The following is a 16,321-nucleotide window of genomic DNA, read 5'->3' as shown; positions in this document are numbered from 1 at the left end:
GCCCTCTCATCCCTCTCCACACTGACATTTGGCCAGAGGGCTGTGATGTTATGGCCAGAGAAAACCAGCCCAGGGTGAAAGACAGAAATGGCAAAAGTGAGGGAAGGAGAGAAGAGCACAGGAAAGACATGAGGGGAGTTGGCAAAAGGGTGAGATTTCTTCAGAGGGCAGATGGAGGGGCTTGGAGAGTCACCTTTGTCAACCATCAAAACAAATGTCAGAATGTTGCAGTGAAAGTTTTAAACTCCAGCTGTGAATTGTGTCAAAAGTAACAACTTTGAAAGTGTGACAATCAATGTCTTTACCTTTGGCTATAAAATGTGAGAATTGAAAGCAGAAGTCAGATTTATCATACTGTTTTTTAATTACATTAAAGTTTTCACATTTTAAACAAATGCTGTTATTTATATTTTTCTATGTACACATTTCCCATACAAAGATTTACAAAAACAAAATTACAATACAGTGTCTGTATGTAGGGATTTCCTTTGCATTTTGTGTAACACCTGTAAACCGGATGCTGCTGAGGGGAGGACGGCTCATAATAATGTCTGGAACGGAGCTAATGGAATGGAATCAAACACCTGGCATCCATGTGTTTATGTATGAGATACCATTCCACCGATTCCACTCCAGTCATTACCACGAGTCAGTTCTCCCCAATTAGGGTGCCACCAACCTACTGTGCACACACCATAATGTCCAGTGTACCAGTTATGTTGTTTGTGTGACGTTGTTTACAGTATATCAGAGTATGCGATGAATGACCATCAGTAAAGGAAGGAAGCACAGCTCCCAGCCGTCATGCAATCACAACACCCACTCAGAATCCTGTCATTAGCGCTTTGCTCTCCTCCTTCCCCTCAACTCCCATTCCCTCCATCTCGTTCCTATACACACACACATCTGTTCAACACTAAACCATAAAGACATACAAAAGCAAACCAGCAATGACTAAAACAAGCCCAATTTGTTCAGAAGCTGTTGTGCCATCTCAATGACAGAGGATCTGGTTATGTAGATATCTGTGAATATCTACAACATAGAATGTGTGTTTTGTTCTAGTGTGTGCTAATCTGTGCTTTAGAGTATGCATCTATCACATCATTGGGTTTTGTACAGTGAATTATAATTGAATACTGCATTGTTGAGGAAGGGCTTGTAAGTAAGCATTTTACTGTACTGTTCACACCTGCTGTATCCTGTGGACGTGACAAATACACTTTAGTTTGATTTTAAGTGACATGTCAAGAAGAAACATCCCCATTGACCTGAGTATCTACTACACTAAACAAGACATGAACCGTTCTTAGAGGAAGGTCAGTTAATACATATACATCTATATACATCAATAGTCTCTACATGTAGAGGAGGAAACATGAGGCTGTTTCAGAGGACTACTGTAGGCTTTGGCTCAAACTATTTCAAATTGAACCAAGAATATGTACCCACATTATACACTGAGTGTACAAAACATTAGGAGCACCTGCTCTTTCCATGTCAGACTGACCAGGTGAAAGCTATGATGTCACTTGCTAAATCCACTTCAATCAGTGTAGATGAAGGGGAGGAGACAGGTTAAAGAAGGATGTTTAAGCCTTGAGACAATTGAGACATGGATTGTTTATGTGAGCCATTCAGAGGGTCAAAGGGCAAGACAAAAGATTGAAGTGCCTTTGAATGGGGTATGGTAGTAGGTACAAGGCACACCGGTTTAAGTGTCAAGAACGAACACTCCTGTGTTTTTCACCCTCAACAGTTTCCTGTGTATATCAATAATCTTTCACCTCCCAAATGACATCCAGCCAACTTGACAACTGTGGGAAGCATTGGAGTCAACATGGGCCAGCATCCCTGTGGAACGCTTTCGACACCTTGTAGAGTCCAGGACCTGACAAATTGAGGCTTTTCTGAGGGCAAAAAGGGGGTGCAACTCAATATTAAGAAGGTGCTGATCATGTGTTTTTACACTCAGTGTATATCACTGTTACACTTCAATTCAGGGTAATCATGAAAACAGTTATCCCTTTGTCAGTTTTCTAATAACGATTAGTACATCACGTTTCCAGTTAGATCTGTTCCAGAGTCAGTGGGGTTTCCAAGTGTCCATACATTTCAAATGGAGTGAAAAGGAGAAAAAAAGGGGGAATAGCATCCATCCTCTTTCATTTACAAAAACATGTAGAAACACATCCTTCAGAAAATACTCTTGAAGATCATCGTCTCTGGAACGATCCACGTTCCAATCTCACACACACACACACACACACACACACACAAACAGCAGCTCAGTCCAGTTGCAAATATAAAAATATCTATAAAAATCTTCTCTGTGCCAATGTCCAGCATTGGGTTGACAGTGTCTCTGTAGCTAGGTCTTTAACTCAGTCTCAACATAGTAACAGGGATAGTAGGACGGGGAACAGGGTGAAGAAGACCGACAGGGAGACCAGCTGAACACCTGAACTACCCACACTCTTCTGAACCTTCGGCTCCAACACAGTAGGGTCATCTGGAGAGAGAGAGAGAGAGAACATGTTATTATCAGAAACAAGTGGAACAATTCTACTGTACATCTGACTGTCTCACTGGATGGACAGAAGGGAGACGTACCGGCTGGAAGCCTGTTGGAGGGGTTGTGCACTCCTCCTCCCCCCATCTTTTCCTTTCCTCCATTCATCGCTTTCTCCATCGCTTCATCCTTTCCTTTGTCAGCCTTGGCCTTCCCAGAACCTGTAGAAGACAAGAAGTCATTGGTAAGAACTTGATTGTATGAACACCCAACAGGAACACCACTGAATACGGGGCACACTAAGCCTAGCCATTGATGCTAACGGAAGCTAATGCTACCATAGGAAAACCCTCTAAAGGCTAAAGTTAACAGAGGCGAATGCTAGCATGTTGATGGAGACAGGGGAATGGAGCTCACCATGAGGTCCAACCACATCCACCTTCAGTCTCAGACACTCCTGGCCGTGGTGATGCAGCGGCTTGGCTGAAGAGGGAGAAGAGGGAGGTTTAGTACAAATACCCAAGCATTGTGTTAGAGTAGTCTATTGCACACTTAAGTGGTAGTATTCATTCAGAAGTACTGCACATAGATAGTAGTGGTATTAGTTGATGTGTAGTACTACTACAGTATTGATATACTTACAGATATAGTAGTAGCTCTCTCCCTGTCTGAACTCCTTGCCCAGGGTGAAGGGGGTGAAGCGCTGGAACTTCTCGGAGAACCTCTCGGGGGCGTGGGCAGCGAAGGGCCGGGAACATTCCCAACGCAGCTGGTCGAAGGAGTGGGGCTTACACACCTCATAGTCCTCCTGCTCTACCATGTACAGCACGTACCGCTCGGCCTCCTGGGACGGCAGCTCCCCACGCGTGTAGTGAGGACAGATGATGTCCAGGTAGTCGTTGATTTTCACCTCCACTGTGTACTCATCCCATAGGAAACTAGGGAGCGAGAGAAGACAAAGGTGGTTAGTAACATGGCTGGCTATTATCTTGGCTATTAACATGGTTGGCTATGAGTTGAGCCCATTCCCAGCCAGATGACAGAGTTGAGCCCATGTTTGGGTGGGCTGTTCCTCTCACATGAACAAACACACACGGAAGAACTGATTTACTCAAAACACACACTCATAATAAACACTCACGGACAATCATAAACACACACTCATAATAAACACTCACAGACAATCATAAACACACACTCATAATAAACACTCACAGACAATCATAAACACACACATAATAAACACTCACAGACAATCATAAACACACTCATAATAAACACTCACAGACAATCATAAACACAAAAAGCTGTTCATAAGACTCAGCCCAAACAGACAATGTGTGTGTGTGTGTGTGTGTGTGTGTGTGCATTTGCACCTGCAGCATGTGTGTGCGATTGCGTGAGTCCTAGTGTAGACCTGTCACCCAGACAATGAGAATTAGTGAGTAGCCAATCAGGAGTCACTGCCCGAACTTGTTTATGGCTGAACTTGTTTAATGTCTTTATTTAGACAAGAACACACCACTACACTCTTTCTGCCGATCCCTCTTTAACTCCCCCTCATCGGTTTTCTGGAGCGTTCCACTCATGTTGTTTTAAGAGTAGAGTTTCACTGGCCAGCTGTGTCCATGGAGACAAGATTCTGAGTGGCAGTTTCTCCTTGGGTCTCTCTGTCTGTCTGTCTGTCTCTGTCTGTCTGTCATATATATGCGCTGTCTGCACAAGTCATTTAATCTCTCTCTCCCTTCCTAAGTCATTTGAGTGGGTTAGTTATCATCTTTCTTCCCCTCTCCACCTGTTGGAGTGTCAGTGGGTGACTGTTTTAACTCCTCTAGTGATTCTTCACCCCTGATTCTGTCTCTTCCTACTTCTTTCTTCCTCCCTCCGTGAAAAATAAATATTGAGGGAGGTGGAGACAGTCTCTCTTTCTGTTCCTTTTCACCTCCCTTAACTTGATGACTCTAAGCTTTCCCTCCATCTCAGTTCTAGATTTTAAACTGTTGTTGTGGTGGTTTCACCCTCCCTCCCTCCAGTCAACCCCTCCAATCTACTGAGGTATACACGTGAAAGGACACAAATGTCTAACACACACACACCTCATGAAATAAACCCTAGAACATTGGGTAGAGCAGTGGAACGTATATTTCTGGTAGGAAGGAGAGTTAGAGAGATGAAAGAATCAAAGTGCTGTATCTGGTATCAAATTAAAACAGTGATTTCCAGCTGTCCTCCAGGCCTATTAGGATTCAGCTCACACAGGGACTAGGAGTTGTGTTGCTGAGTGGAGTCAGTGGTGCTGGCAGGGTACACACACACACACACACACACGCACACACACACACACACACACACACACACACACACACACACACACACACACTTTTCTGGAAGAGAGGTTGAGTTTGTGGGTAAGAGCTTGTTATCCCTGAGGATGTAATCAGTAGAATATGCACGTCAGAGTCTCATTGGTTCCCAGCCCTGGGCTGAACAGACATCCACACAGGCCACAGCACAAACACCCTGCCACATACTCTGGGTGTGTGGCTCTGTTCTGTGCCACGAGAGAGAGAGCATCTGCATCACTTTAATTAGGGAGGAAGGGCTCATAGTAATGTATACACTAGCTTTGTGTGTGAGAGAGACAGTATAAAGAACCCAGTTCATACATGTTTATGTTGTGTTAGTGTGTGTCCAAACATCAAAGCCTGGAGCAGGAGGTATCTGCTATCCTGCCTCCCTCCTTTCATCCCTCCTTCCATCCCTCCTTTCTCTACTGTTGTTGTTGTCCTTCTTAAGTGACAGACACACTGGCTCCATGTGAGTCTCTAACCCCCTTTAATCCCCCTGCCACCGTGTGTGTGTGTGTGTGTGTGTGTGTGAGACAGTAACCTGCCTGTTACAACATGTATTGTTAGCAGAGCCCGTACCTAGGCTCATTAGCCAGGGCTAATAGCTAGATTAGCCTCTTTCTCACACCACTTCAAAACAGGATGATATCTTTGGCTTAGCCTTCGCATGCACACACACCGGTCTGCGGTTCAAGTGCTTAATTGACAAACAAATCTGTGTTCCTTTCTTATTTCTTTGACTCAGACTGGTAATGACAGGGTTGAGACGAACGGCACGAGAGAACTGCACTGCTACAGTAGAGTAAAGAGACTTTCCTAACTGAATGGAATCCACCTGATTTCCACACTAATCACACAGCTTCTCCTTAAAAACATGTTCCTGTCTAAAGCTGCCAAAACACATATTCTGTTGCTAATCTGTCACTCCACACAAACACACTTTCAGATCTCCCTTTGTCGCTCTTCCTACTTAAGTAAAAGCTATCTGGGGTCAAGCTGTTGCCCACAAAGGGAGGAGGGGTTCTGAATAGGGTGTAATTACTCCTCCCCCTAAAGACATAAACCCTGGAGCTGACTAGACTCCAGTCTGCCCCCCATCCTTCACCCCCTCTAGCCCCAAGGTTGGGCTCAGTGTCCTCTGCTCACTAGTAGAGGCTGATGTAGATGTGATAAGGTGAGGTGTGTTGTAGCTACTATGGCTCTCAGCATTTTGCACGTGGTCCATGTTGCCCATAATTGACTCTGTACAATAATCATGATGAAGCTAGATTTACAGTAACGTTGACGGCCGTACTTATCAATGGGAGGGGTTGTGTGTGTGTGTGTGTGCAATCTCAGCCTAGGTATCTGGGAGAAGTCCAGCTGATTGAAGCCAGTTGACACAGGGCCAGACTCACAACTGGAACACAAGCACCCCTTCCTCCCTCCGAACAGTATAGTCTTTCTCTCGTCTTTCCCTCTCCTTCGTCCTTCTACTCTGACTGACAGTTCACAGGAGAGTGAGAGTTGCGTTAATGTGATAGCTACGCGTGTGTGAGAGGCAGGAGGGTGAGAGGGAGAGGTTCTCTGAATATCAGGATTCAGGCCGCCTCACACCCCAGGCACTTGAGCACATCTGTTTATCAGTGCAGACCAGAGCCTGTGTGTCCGTCTGTCTGTCTGTCTCACTGAGGTGTGTGTGTGTGTGTCTCACTGAGGTGTGTGTGTGTGTGTGTGTGTGTGTGTGTGTGTGTGTGTGTGTGTGTGTGTGTGTGTGTGTCTCACTGAGGTGTGTGTAAACTGCCAGGGTGGAAGGTAGTCTCCCTTCACCTCTCCTCTGAACTGAACAGTTCTCAGAGCTGCCACTGCATCTACTGCGTCACAGATGTGTGTGTTTGCTTTGAGTGTGAGTGTGGTAGGTGGTTATGACAGTAGGGTGATTTGGGTGAGTTGTTTAACACCTCATTAAGTTCTCAACAGCTTTGAAGTACTCTCCTCATCTCTTGCTGTTTTCACATCTATTCCCTCTCTTCCCTACTTATAGGCCCGTTTCTCTTCTCTCCCTACCATCCCTCCAGTGTTTTCCATATAAAAACCCACAACAAAAATGCTCTCCAATCTCCCAGTCTCCTCCTGCTCTCATTCTTTGGGGAATGTTACAAACTGTCAGGCAGGTCACAGGGGTTAGAGTTCAGAGTCAGAATCCTCATACACACTCCCACTGACTCAGCAAGGGAGAGTCTAGTCACACACACACACAGCGGGCCTGAAGGAGTGTCAGCACTGTTAAAACAACACCCACCATATTCTCCACAAGTAGTCAGCAACACACACACACGGGGAATGTCATGACAGGGCTTCTGGGGTTTGTGAGAGTCTGTGGAATAGAATGCTCTCACACCATACAACTATAAAATCTGCACACACAGGTGTATAAATGGCCCTATTAATTCACTGTGGTATCCCACATTCACACCTCAACTCAAGAGGATATAGGCCTGTCAGTTGTAATCTGGGTTTGAGTTGTATCTACTAATACAGTATTATACACCAACTCCCCTAGTAGAACCTCTAGAACACTCTAATCTCTCTCTCTAATCTCCTACATTCTCTCCCAAGGGGAGAGTTCCAAAGAGGCCATTCTTCTGTCTGTCACGCTCCAACAGGTCAGAATAACAGGAGTCTAATCATTCTGTCCCAACCCCCATTATCACATCCAGACTCCAATTAGTACTACCACCACCCATTCATCGTATGTGTGATGCTTTAAGGAATTGCAGGGTTTGAGCCTTAAAAATGTCAACACAACCTTTTCTCTCCTCCCTCCAGCCATGTCCCATCTCTCCTCCTTCCAGCCATGTCCCATCTCTCCTCCCTCCAGCCATGTCCCATCTCTCCTCCCTCCAGCCATGTCCCATCTCTCCTCCCTCCAGCCATGTCCCATCTCTCCTCCCTCCAGCCATGTCCCATCTCTCCTCCCTCCAGCCATGTCCCATCTCTCCTCCCTCCAGCCATGTCCCATCTCCCCTCCCTCCAGCCATGTCCCATCTCCCCTCCCTCCAGCCATGTCCCATCTCCCCTCCCTCCAGCCATGTCCCATCTCCCCTCCCTCCAGCCATGTCCCATCTCCCTCCCTCCAGCCATGTCCCATCTCTCCTCCCTCCAGCCATGTCCCATCTCCCCTCCCTCCAGCCATGTCCCATCTCCCCTCCCTCCAGCCATGTCCCATCTCCCCTCCCTCCAGCCATGTCCCATCTCCCCTCCCTCCAGCCATGTCCCATCTCCCCTCCCTCCAGCCATGTCCCATCTCCCCTCCCTCCAGCCATGTCCCATCTCCCCTCCCTCCAGCCATGTCCCATCTCCCCTCCCTCCAGCCATGTCCCATCTCTCCTCCCTCCAGCCATGTCCCATCTCTCCTCCCTCCAGCCATGTCCCATCTCTCCTCCCTCAGTCTTTCTACCCTTTATGCGCTCTAAACTAACCCACCCCCCCCTCTCCCTCCGTTCATCCCTCCTCTATTCTTCCCTTGCTCTTAAAAAGGTAACATATCAGAGCTCTTCATGACAGCCTAATTTCTCAACACAAATCCCTTCCTCTTCTACCCATCCCCCACTTTCTGTTCCCAACGCTCTCTTTCAGATGAATAGAAAGAGGCTACATGTTGGCAGGTTGCCAGATATGCAGCTTGGTTTGGGTCAATGAGGAGAACTAGACTCACAGGTCTCTCAACCAGGGCGATTATATTCCAACTAACCCTGGTTCAATCTGGATTATACAGAATAACACGGTTGGGGTCAAAACTATTTTCATTCATTCAAAGTGAATGTCATGAATTGCAAAAATTATTGTTGGAAATATCCTGGCTGCTTCAAACAGAGAAGGAAGGAAGTCAGTCAGTCCTGAGCTGAGACTAGAAGTGGCCCTTAGGGGGCAACAGAGAGCCATCTCTGAAACGCTACATGAGATGATACTGGACACACAAACATGACCCTACACACACAATGTGATAACGTGAGGATAAAGCAGTCCTCAGTCCTGTAGAATTGAGTCAAACAGTAACAGTGGGGAGACACAGCAAGCTGCTGTGATCTGTGTGGAAAACTACTCAGGAAAACAGAGCAGGGTCTGTGAGAAAGAGAGGGACTAACGGAGAGAGAGAGGAAGTCTGGACTCTGTACAATAGATAAGGAGGCAAGAGGAAGAGCTGAGATGGAAGGGGGCCCAGGGGGTGCTAATTAAAGTATATTTTTTTATTTTAAACAAGGCAAACATTGTTTTATGTTACATCCATGATAATGTGTGTGTGAGAGTGTTAGGTAAGACAGCTGTTATGTCAGCAGGAAACAAGCTATATGCCTAGATGTGATTGAATGGATAGAACTATACGCTGTGTAGCTGACTGACTGCAGATACCCGATTGGCTCCTTTAACTGATTGTTCTCTGTAGGATATGTTCCTCTACATATTTAAGGAGCTTCAGATTGACTAACACACACACACTACGGCAGAGAGATAACAGGGATATAATCTATTCTAAATATAAAAAGCAGCAGAATGACGATGATGATTTTAGTGTCTATGGGTCAGCTAGTCAGATTACAGCTCAGATTGTCTGTAATCTGTGTGCGCATGTATTTCCCCCTCATTCTGCTGTAGGATCAGAGACCCAGAGCGACAGATGAGGTGGGAGGGAGAGAGAGAGAGAGACTTGCTTTGGCAATGTTAACATATGTTTCCCATGCCAATAAAGCCCCTTGAATTGAAAGGTTGATTTCAGAACAGAGAGAGGGGAGGGTTTCAGAACAGAGAGAGGGGAGGGTTTCAGAACAGAGAGAGGGGAGGGTTTCAGAACAGAGAGAGGGGAGGGTTTCAGAACAGAGAGAGGGGAGGGTTTCAGAACAGAGAGAGGGGAGGGTTTCAGAACAGAGAGAGGGTAGGGTTTCAGAACAGAGAGAGGGGAGGGTTTCAGAACAGAGAGAGGGGAGGGTTTCAGAACAGAGAGAGGGGGAATGTAGCCTGAGGAAAGAAGAGCTTTACAACAGAGAAGAAAATCACACATTTAACATTACAACCACACCACCCTCTTCCCCCACCAGCCACCACAACCCTAAACCTCTTCCTCTAGGACATATCTGTTCAGACAAGCCCAACACCTCAACAACACGAGAGAGAAAGACAAAAGACAGAGGATTGGAAATGTAGCTATATAGGAGAGGAGAACATGAATACTTGAATATGTGGTAGAGATGAACTCATGGAAACAGAGAGTGAGATAGAGGTGGTCAGGCAATAACAAGCTGGAGAAGAGGGAGTGGTGATGGAGAGAGGAACAGACAGGTACAGAGGGAGGGAGAGAAGGAAAGGGAGGGTCGAACACAGCTGACAGAGTTGAGTATAGTAACAGGGGAAGTGTGGAATGCTGGCTGCTACTAATATTAACACCCAACTCCTCCCTCCTGCCCCGAGAGAGAGTGTGTGTGTGTGTGTGTGTGTGTGTGTGTGTGCGCTCGCATGTATGCGTGTGGGTCACTGATTTACCAGTGCTCCGTAATATCGCCTACATATAGGGCCCCTCCCTTTCTCTGACATTGGAGTTCAGGCAACACTACACACTCACCCTCAGTCAAAAACAACAAAACACTTCCAGTAACAAGGCATTGCGCCAGAACTAATGATTAAGCTGTTGGATCAGGTCGAAACAAGCCCAGTCGCTCTCTCACACACAAGGTTGGAACAGACTGCGAAAAAACAGTTTCTACACCAGTCAAGTTGGAGACTGACAACTGTACACACTGTGTGTTACCATCCGAAGTCAGTCAGTAAACATCAGTTTACACCTGATCGCCTTAGATCAATCAGCCAGGAATTAATTAGAATCAATTAGACTCAGTGATTCACTGGCTGTCAGTCTGACTGACAGATTGATCACATGGGAGTGAATCAGGTGGTTGAGACACAGTGTAAAGTGGGACGACAGTTGAGGAACCAGATTGGGCTTTCAGGCTGAAAGAAGTCTGAGAACTGCCCAGAGAGAAAGTTGAAAAAGAAAGATAGAAACTGAGAAGGAGGGATTAAAGAGAAGGACGAGGGAGTATACAGTAAACATATGGTAACAGTAGCAGGTGGGTACGGCCCAGACTAGGATTAAGTCTTCATTTTTAACACTGATTATTCTCCTTCTGAAAACCACATTCACTGAGTTCCAGAGACTTTAGATAAAGAATTCTGGGGGAAAAAAGTGTGTGTGTGTGTGTGTGTGAGACATATGCAGTAGAGAATGTGTGAGTAGAGCTTGTATCATGAGTAATAGTTATCAGTGTGAGTCTATCGGTCTTTAGTGGACACTGAGTGCATCACTGCTCCCACATAACTGGCGCAGCGAGTTTTCGTGTAGTTTGTTTTTGTTAACGTGAGACTGTGTCAATGTGTATGTGAGAGTGTGTGTGTCTGAACATGCTTGTTTGTGTCTACAGTACATGTGTGAACATATTTCTCTGTCTGGTTATGTGTTAGTCTATCTTTAGTCTGCTACGAAAAGGATTAGTGTACATGATGATTGTTGTTGTTGATGATGATGTTATGCAACACAAGTTAGAGTGGGAATGTAGTCCAGAGCGGGATTAAAGAACACAGTCTTGTGCAGCTAAACTTGTGGGGACAAGGTTAACCCTATCCTAACCTTAACCTAAACCTAGCTCCTAATCCTAGAAATAACATTTGATCTTGTGGGGATCAACAAAATGTCCCCAGTTGGTCAAATGTTTGTTTGTTTACTATTCTGTTCCTCACAAGTATAGTTAAACACACACACACACACACACACACACACACACACACACGTCATTTCTGTATTTCTCTGCATTTATAGCAATTCTCACTTGACCCACAACTCTGAAGCTGTGATTTGTCCTCTATAACCCCTATAACACAGAAGTCGTGTTCCTTGTGCTCGAGGCACCGTCTCAGTGCTGTCATACCGACAAACCCAGGTGAAGTCAGACCTGCGTACAGAACAGGTAAAGTACACGACTGACTCACACCGACAAAACCCATTACGTCACGACGCATGACATGGTATGACTCGTCAACAATATTTTCCTGTGCTCACGTCATTAATTCAATTACAAAACCAATGTCTTTCCCATTTCATAGGAAATCTAATTTAGTGTTCTGTCATCACCATTGTCCTAAGGAGAATGAGGCTACAGAGACAAAGTGCAAATCGAATTAAGGTAACACAAAAAGGCCGATAAGAAGTTACAATAACGTCGACCCAGTCGGCTGAAACCGTGACCCCTCAGTCTTTGTCCATTTTCTCTATAAAATAATCCATCCTTCTTTCTCACCATCTTCAGCTCTGTGCTAAAAGCTCAATAATCAAGCTCCATTGATCCCACTGAGTGGCAGGGTAGAATTACAATTTCTGACCCAAAATCAATCAGCATGGGACATCTCACCCCCCACCCCCCCCCCCCCTCCCCCCTTTGGAGAGCTGAAGTGTCAGACTGTCAACAGCACCACTAGAGTGAAACACAGACATACAGTCTATATTCAGGCACTCAGGTCGAGTTGGTTCATGTCAGGCTTTATTTTTATGCTGTGTGAGGAAGTCTGTCTATGTATCGAGATCATATATATGGTTGATTCTGTCTGTCCAGCTTCCCCTTGTTCTCTGTTTATGCCCTGCTGCGCGATTGGCCTACCATAGCCTAGTTAAAAAGGGCAAGCAGACAGCTAATACAACAAGGCACACAGCCTACACATACATTTCTACAAGTGGAAGAAATAAAAGCAATACCAAAATCCAGATGTCAACTTCTATTCCACATTGGTTCAACATCATTTCATTGAAATGACGTGCAATCGACGTTGATTCAACCAGGCCGTGTGTGTCCAGTCTGTTAAAGAACCGAACCGAGGAAATTCAGCGCGTAGGCTATCCATTGAGTGGATGAGACACACAGTATTTATCCCATGACAGAAAGTGTATTTAAGTTGGCCTGGTGTAGTGTCAGATAATCATTCTCAAAGTGAGTTGAGCACTAGGTGCGCGTAAACAGAAATCACACACACTTTTAATGTGTGCTACACCAAAATACTCACAACACGCGCGCGCGTAAAAACACACACACACACACACACACACACACACACACACACACACACACACACACACACACACACACACACAGAGAGAAAGAGATTAAGAACACCTACTTTGGGTTTGTGCTATTCCAGAAGACGCTATGTCTCTCTGCGGAGGCGAACCAGGTTCCGAAGCTCACAGCCAGACACACCAGCCACACCAAATCCATAGCTGCGGATTTAGGACCAGAACAAAACGAAACACCAACAAATACTGTCAGTTACTGCAGAATAAGTCTGTGCAGAATGTGCACACTGTCAAAAGAAATGTATGATAAGGGTGCTGGTCTATAGGTCCTGCTTTTCTCTAGGGTTGAGACCTCCTTCTATGGAGTTTAATGGTGGTTTGTATGGTTAAGACCAAGGCGCGTTGACTGTTTTGTCTAACGGAGCCACGCCTCTCCCGGTTGTATAGCCAATAGCAGCGGGAAAAACGCCCCGCTGCTCTGACTATTCAACTAGAGACGCCATGAACACTTTATCCAATCTATATGATATTATCAAAGCCATAGACAGAAATATATAGGCCTATCGCTATTTTTGTGACATTGAAATGGATTCATGACGCACTCAAAATAGTTGTTGTGTTTCTTTTGTTGTGACCAAAAGTGTTTTCTTAGAATTTTTGTCATTAATGCAAAACTTGCTGATTCCCCCCCCCCCCCCCCTGATGAATTATAGGCTCACATATTCAATGACATGAAAATGAGAAACAACAATACTATTTTATACTTGAGAAAATAAGTGAATCTAATGTAATGTAAAAGTCTACCTAAAGGTTGTAGGAGAGCTGATCTGTGACTGTCAGTCAGATGTTATCCTATTGAATCAGATGTTATCTGTGTAGCTAATCTTCTGGGTCCCCTGTAGCCATATAGTCTGCAGGCACACACTGACTGTAAATTAGCAACACAAAGCTGCTCAAAATAATGTATTATAATACAGTATAGCCCACCTTTTTAATCCCACATTTAGTATTCACTTCTTTTGTGCCCCTAAAAAACAAGACTGACAAAAATAAAAATGAGCACGTTGCAGAAATCAAGTAAGAATATCAGTAAATGTGCCAAACACACTGTGTTCTCTGCTAGTCCAGGGCTCCATGGGTTCAGGGGCTGACCAACAGGGGGCAGGGACCAGGACAAGGCCCGGTGAACAGGCTCAGAAATCCGGTGTGTGTGTGTGTGTGTGTGCTCTCGACATAGTTTCCTATGACTAAAAAGAGCTTCTGGACATCAGAACAGTGATCCCTAACTTCCATTTGGATTCAGATGTCTACTTCAACAAGTTGGCAGCTGTTGACATACTGCTCAGACCAGAGGCCCTAATCCCGGGACTCGAAACAGGAAGAGACGCTGCAAAAGAGGCAAACTAGTGGGCTCCCTGAGGAGACAAATAAACACCTGTACCCTCCATCATTTGCTAATAAATTAATAAAAAATCCTACAATGTGATTTTCTGGATTTTTTCTTCTCATTTTGTCTGTCATAGTTGAAGTGTACCTATGATGAAAATTACAGGCCTCTCTCATCATTTTTAAGTGGGAGAACTTGCACAATTGGTGGCTGACTAAATACTTTTTTGCCCCACTGTACAAAACTCTAGATTACCTTTACTCCACACACAGAAACACATTCAAAACTCTATTTTGCCCTCCGTTTGGCATATCGGACCAGAACTCTATCCTCCTGATTCCCGCTTACAAGCAAAAACTGAAATAGGAAATACCAGTTCAATACGTAAGTGGTCTGATGAAGCGAACACTAAGTTACAGGACTGTTTCGCCAGCACAGACTGAACTATGTTCCGGAATTCATCTGATAAAATGGTGGTGTTTACCTCATCAGTCACCAGCTTCATTAATAATTGTGTCAATGACGTCATCCCCACAATGACCACACGTACATATCCCAACCAGAAGCCATGGATTACAGGCAACATCCTCACTGAGCTAAAGACTAGAACTGCCGCTTTCAAGGAGCGGGACACTAACCCGGGCGCTTATAAGAAATCTCACTACGACCTCAGATGAGCCATCAAACAGTCAAAACGTCAATACAGGACTAAGATGGAATCCTACTACACCAGCTCTGGCGCTCGTTGGATGTGGCAGGACTTGAGTAAGGACTATAAACAGGTTAACATTGACATGGCCATGGGGCCAGATGGATCACTAGGATGCATACTCGGAGCATGCACTGACCAGCTGGTGTCTTCACGGACATTTTCAACCTTTCCCTGACCCAGTCTGTAATACCAACATGTTTCAAGGAGAACACCATAGTCCCTGTGCCCAAGCATGCCAAGGTAACCTGTCTAAATGACTACCGCCCGTGGCACTCACATCTGTTGCCCCGAAATGCTTTTAAAAGCTGTTTAAGGCTCACATCAACACCATCATTCCAGACACGCTGGAGCCTTCTCCAATTCGCATTCCACCCCAACAGATCCACAGATGATGCATTCTCTATTGCACTCCGAACTGCCCTTTACTACCTGGGCAAGAGGAACACCTGTGTGAGAATGCTGTTCATTGACTGTAGGGCGGCGTCCAACACGGTAGAGCCATCCAAGCTCATCACTAAGCTCAGGACCCTGGGACTGAACAACTTCCCCTTCAACTGGATCCTGGACTTCCTGACAGGATGCACCCAGTTGTTGAGGGTAGGCAACAACACATCTGCCACGATGACCCTCAGGGGGGCGTGCGTAGTCCCCTCCTGTACTCCTTGTTACCCATGACTGCGTGGCCACGCACGACTCCTACACCATCATTAAGATTGCTGACGACATGAAGGTGGTTGGCATGATCACAGACGACTATGAGACAGCCTATAGGGAGGAAGTCAGTGACCTGGCAGTGTGGTGCCAGGACAACAACCTCTCCCTCAACGTTAGCAAGACAAAGGAGCTGATCATAGACTACAGGAAACGGAGGGCAGAACACGGCGCCATCCACGTCGACAGGGCTGTAGTGGAGTCGAGAGCTTCAGGATCCTACACATCAATAAGGTATTAACATGGTCTACACACACCAACACAGTCATGAAGAAGGCACAACAACGGCCCTTCCCCCTCAGGAGGCTGAAAAGATTTGTAATGGGCTCTCAGTTCCTCAAAAGGTTTCACAGCTGCACCATTGAGAGCATCTTGACTGGCTGCATCACCGCTTGGTATGGCAACTGCTTGGCATTCGACCGCAAGGTGCTACAACAGGGTAGTGCATATGGCCCAGTACAATAAAGGGTTTGTGTTCCCTGCCATCTTTAAAGCCAAGTCATCATTGACTCAGTACAGGTACCCTGTGTATATTGCCAAGTTATTATTGACTCAGTAC

At 45.6% G+C, this 16,321-nt stretch overlaps 1 protein-coding gene across 1 annotated transcript; it reads right to left on the bottom strand.

The window, feature by feature from the left end:
• Positions 1–340: 340 nt before the first annotated feature.
• Positions 341–13,330, bottom strand: efna1b (ephrin-A1b). The gene is made up of 5 exons (XM_029653590.2): positions 13,057–13,330; positions 3,155–3,450; positions 2,930–2,995; positions 2,614–2,733; positions 341–2,512 (listed from the first exon to the last, which is right to left on the bottom strand). The coding sequence occupies exons 1-5, from the start codon at positions 13,152–13,154 to the stop codon at positions 2,391–2,393; spliced, it is 702 nt and encodes a 233-aa protein (XP_029509450.1). The 5' UTR covers positions 13,155–13,330; the 3' UTR covers positions 341–2,390.
• Between the last annotated feature and the right edge of the window lie 2,991 nt (positions 13,331–16,321).

The sequence above is a fragment of the Oncorhynchus nerka genome, linkage group LG14, assembly GCF_034236695.1.
Source record: "Oncorhynchus nerka isolate Pitt River linkage group LG14, Oner_Uvic_2.0, whole genome shotgun sequence".
NCBI classification, from domain to species: domain Eukaryota; kingdom Metazoa; phylum Chordata; class Actinopteri; order Salmoniformes; family Salmonidae; genus Oncorhynchus; species Oncorhynchus nerka.
Note: the sequence above shows the minus strand (reverse complement) of the source record. Positions and strands in the feature narration are given on the sequence as shown.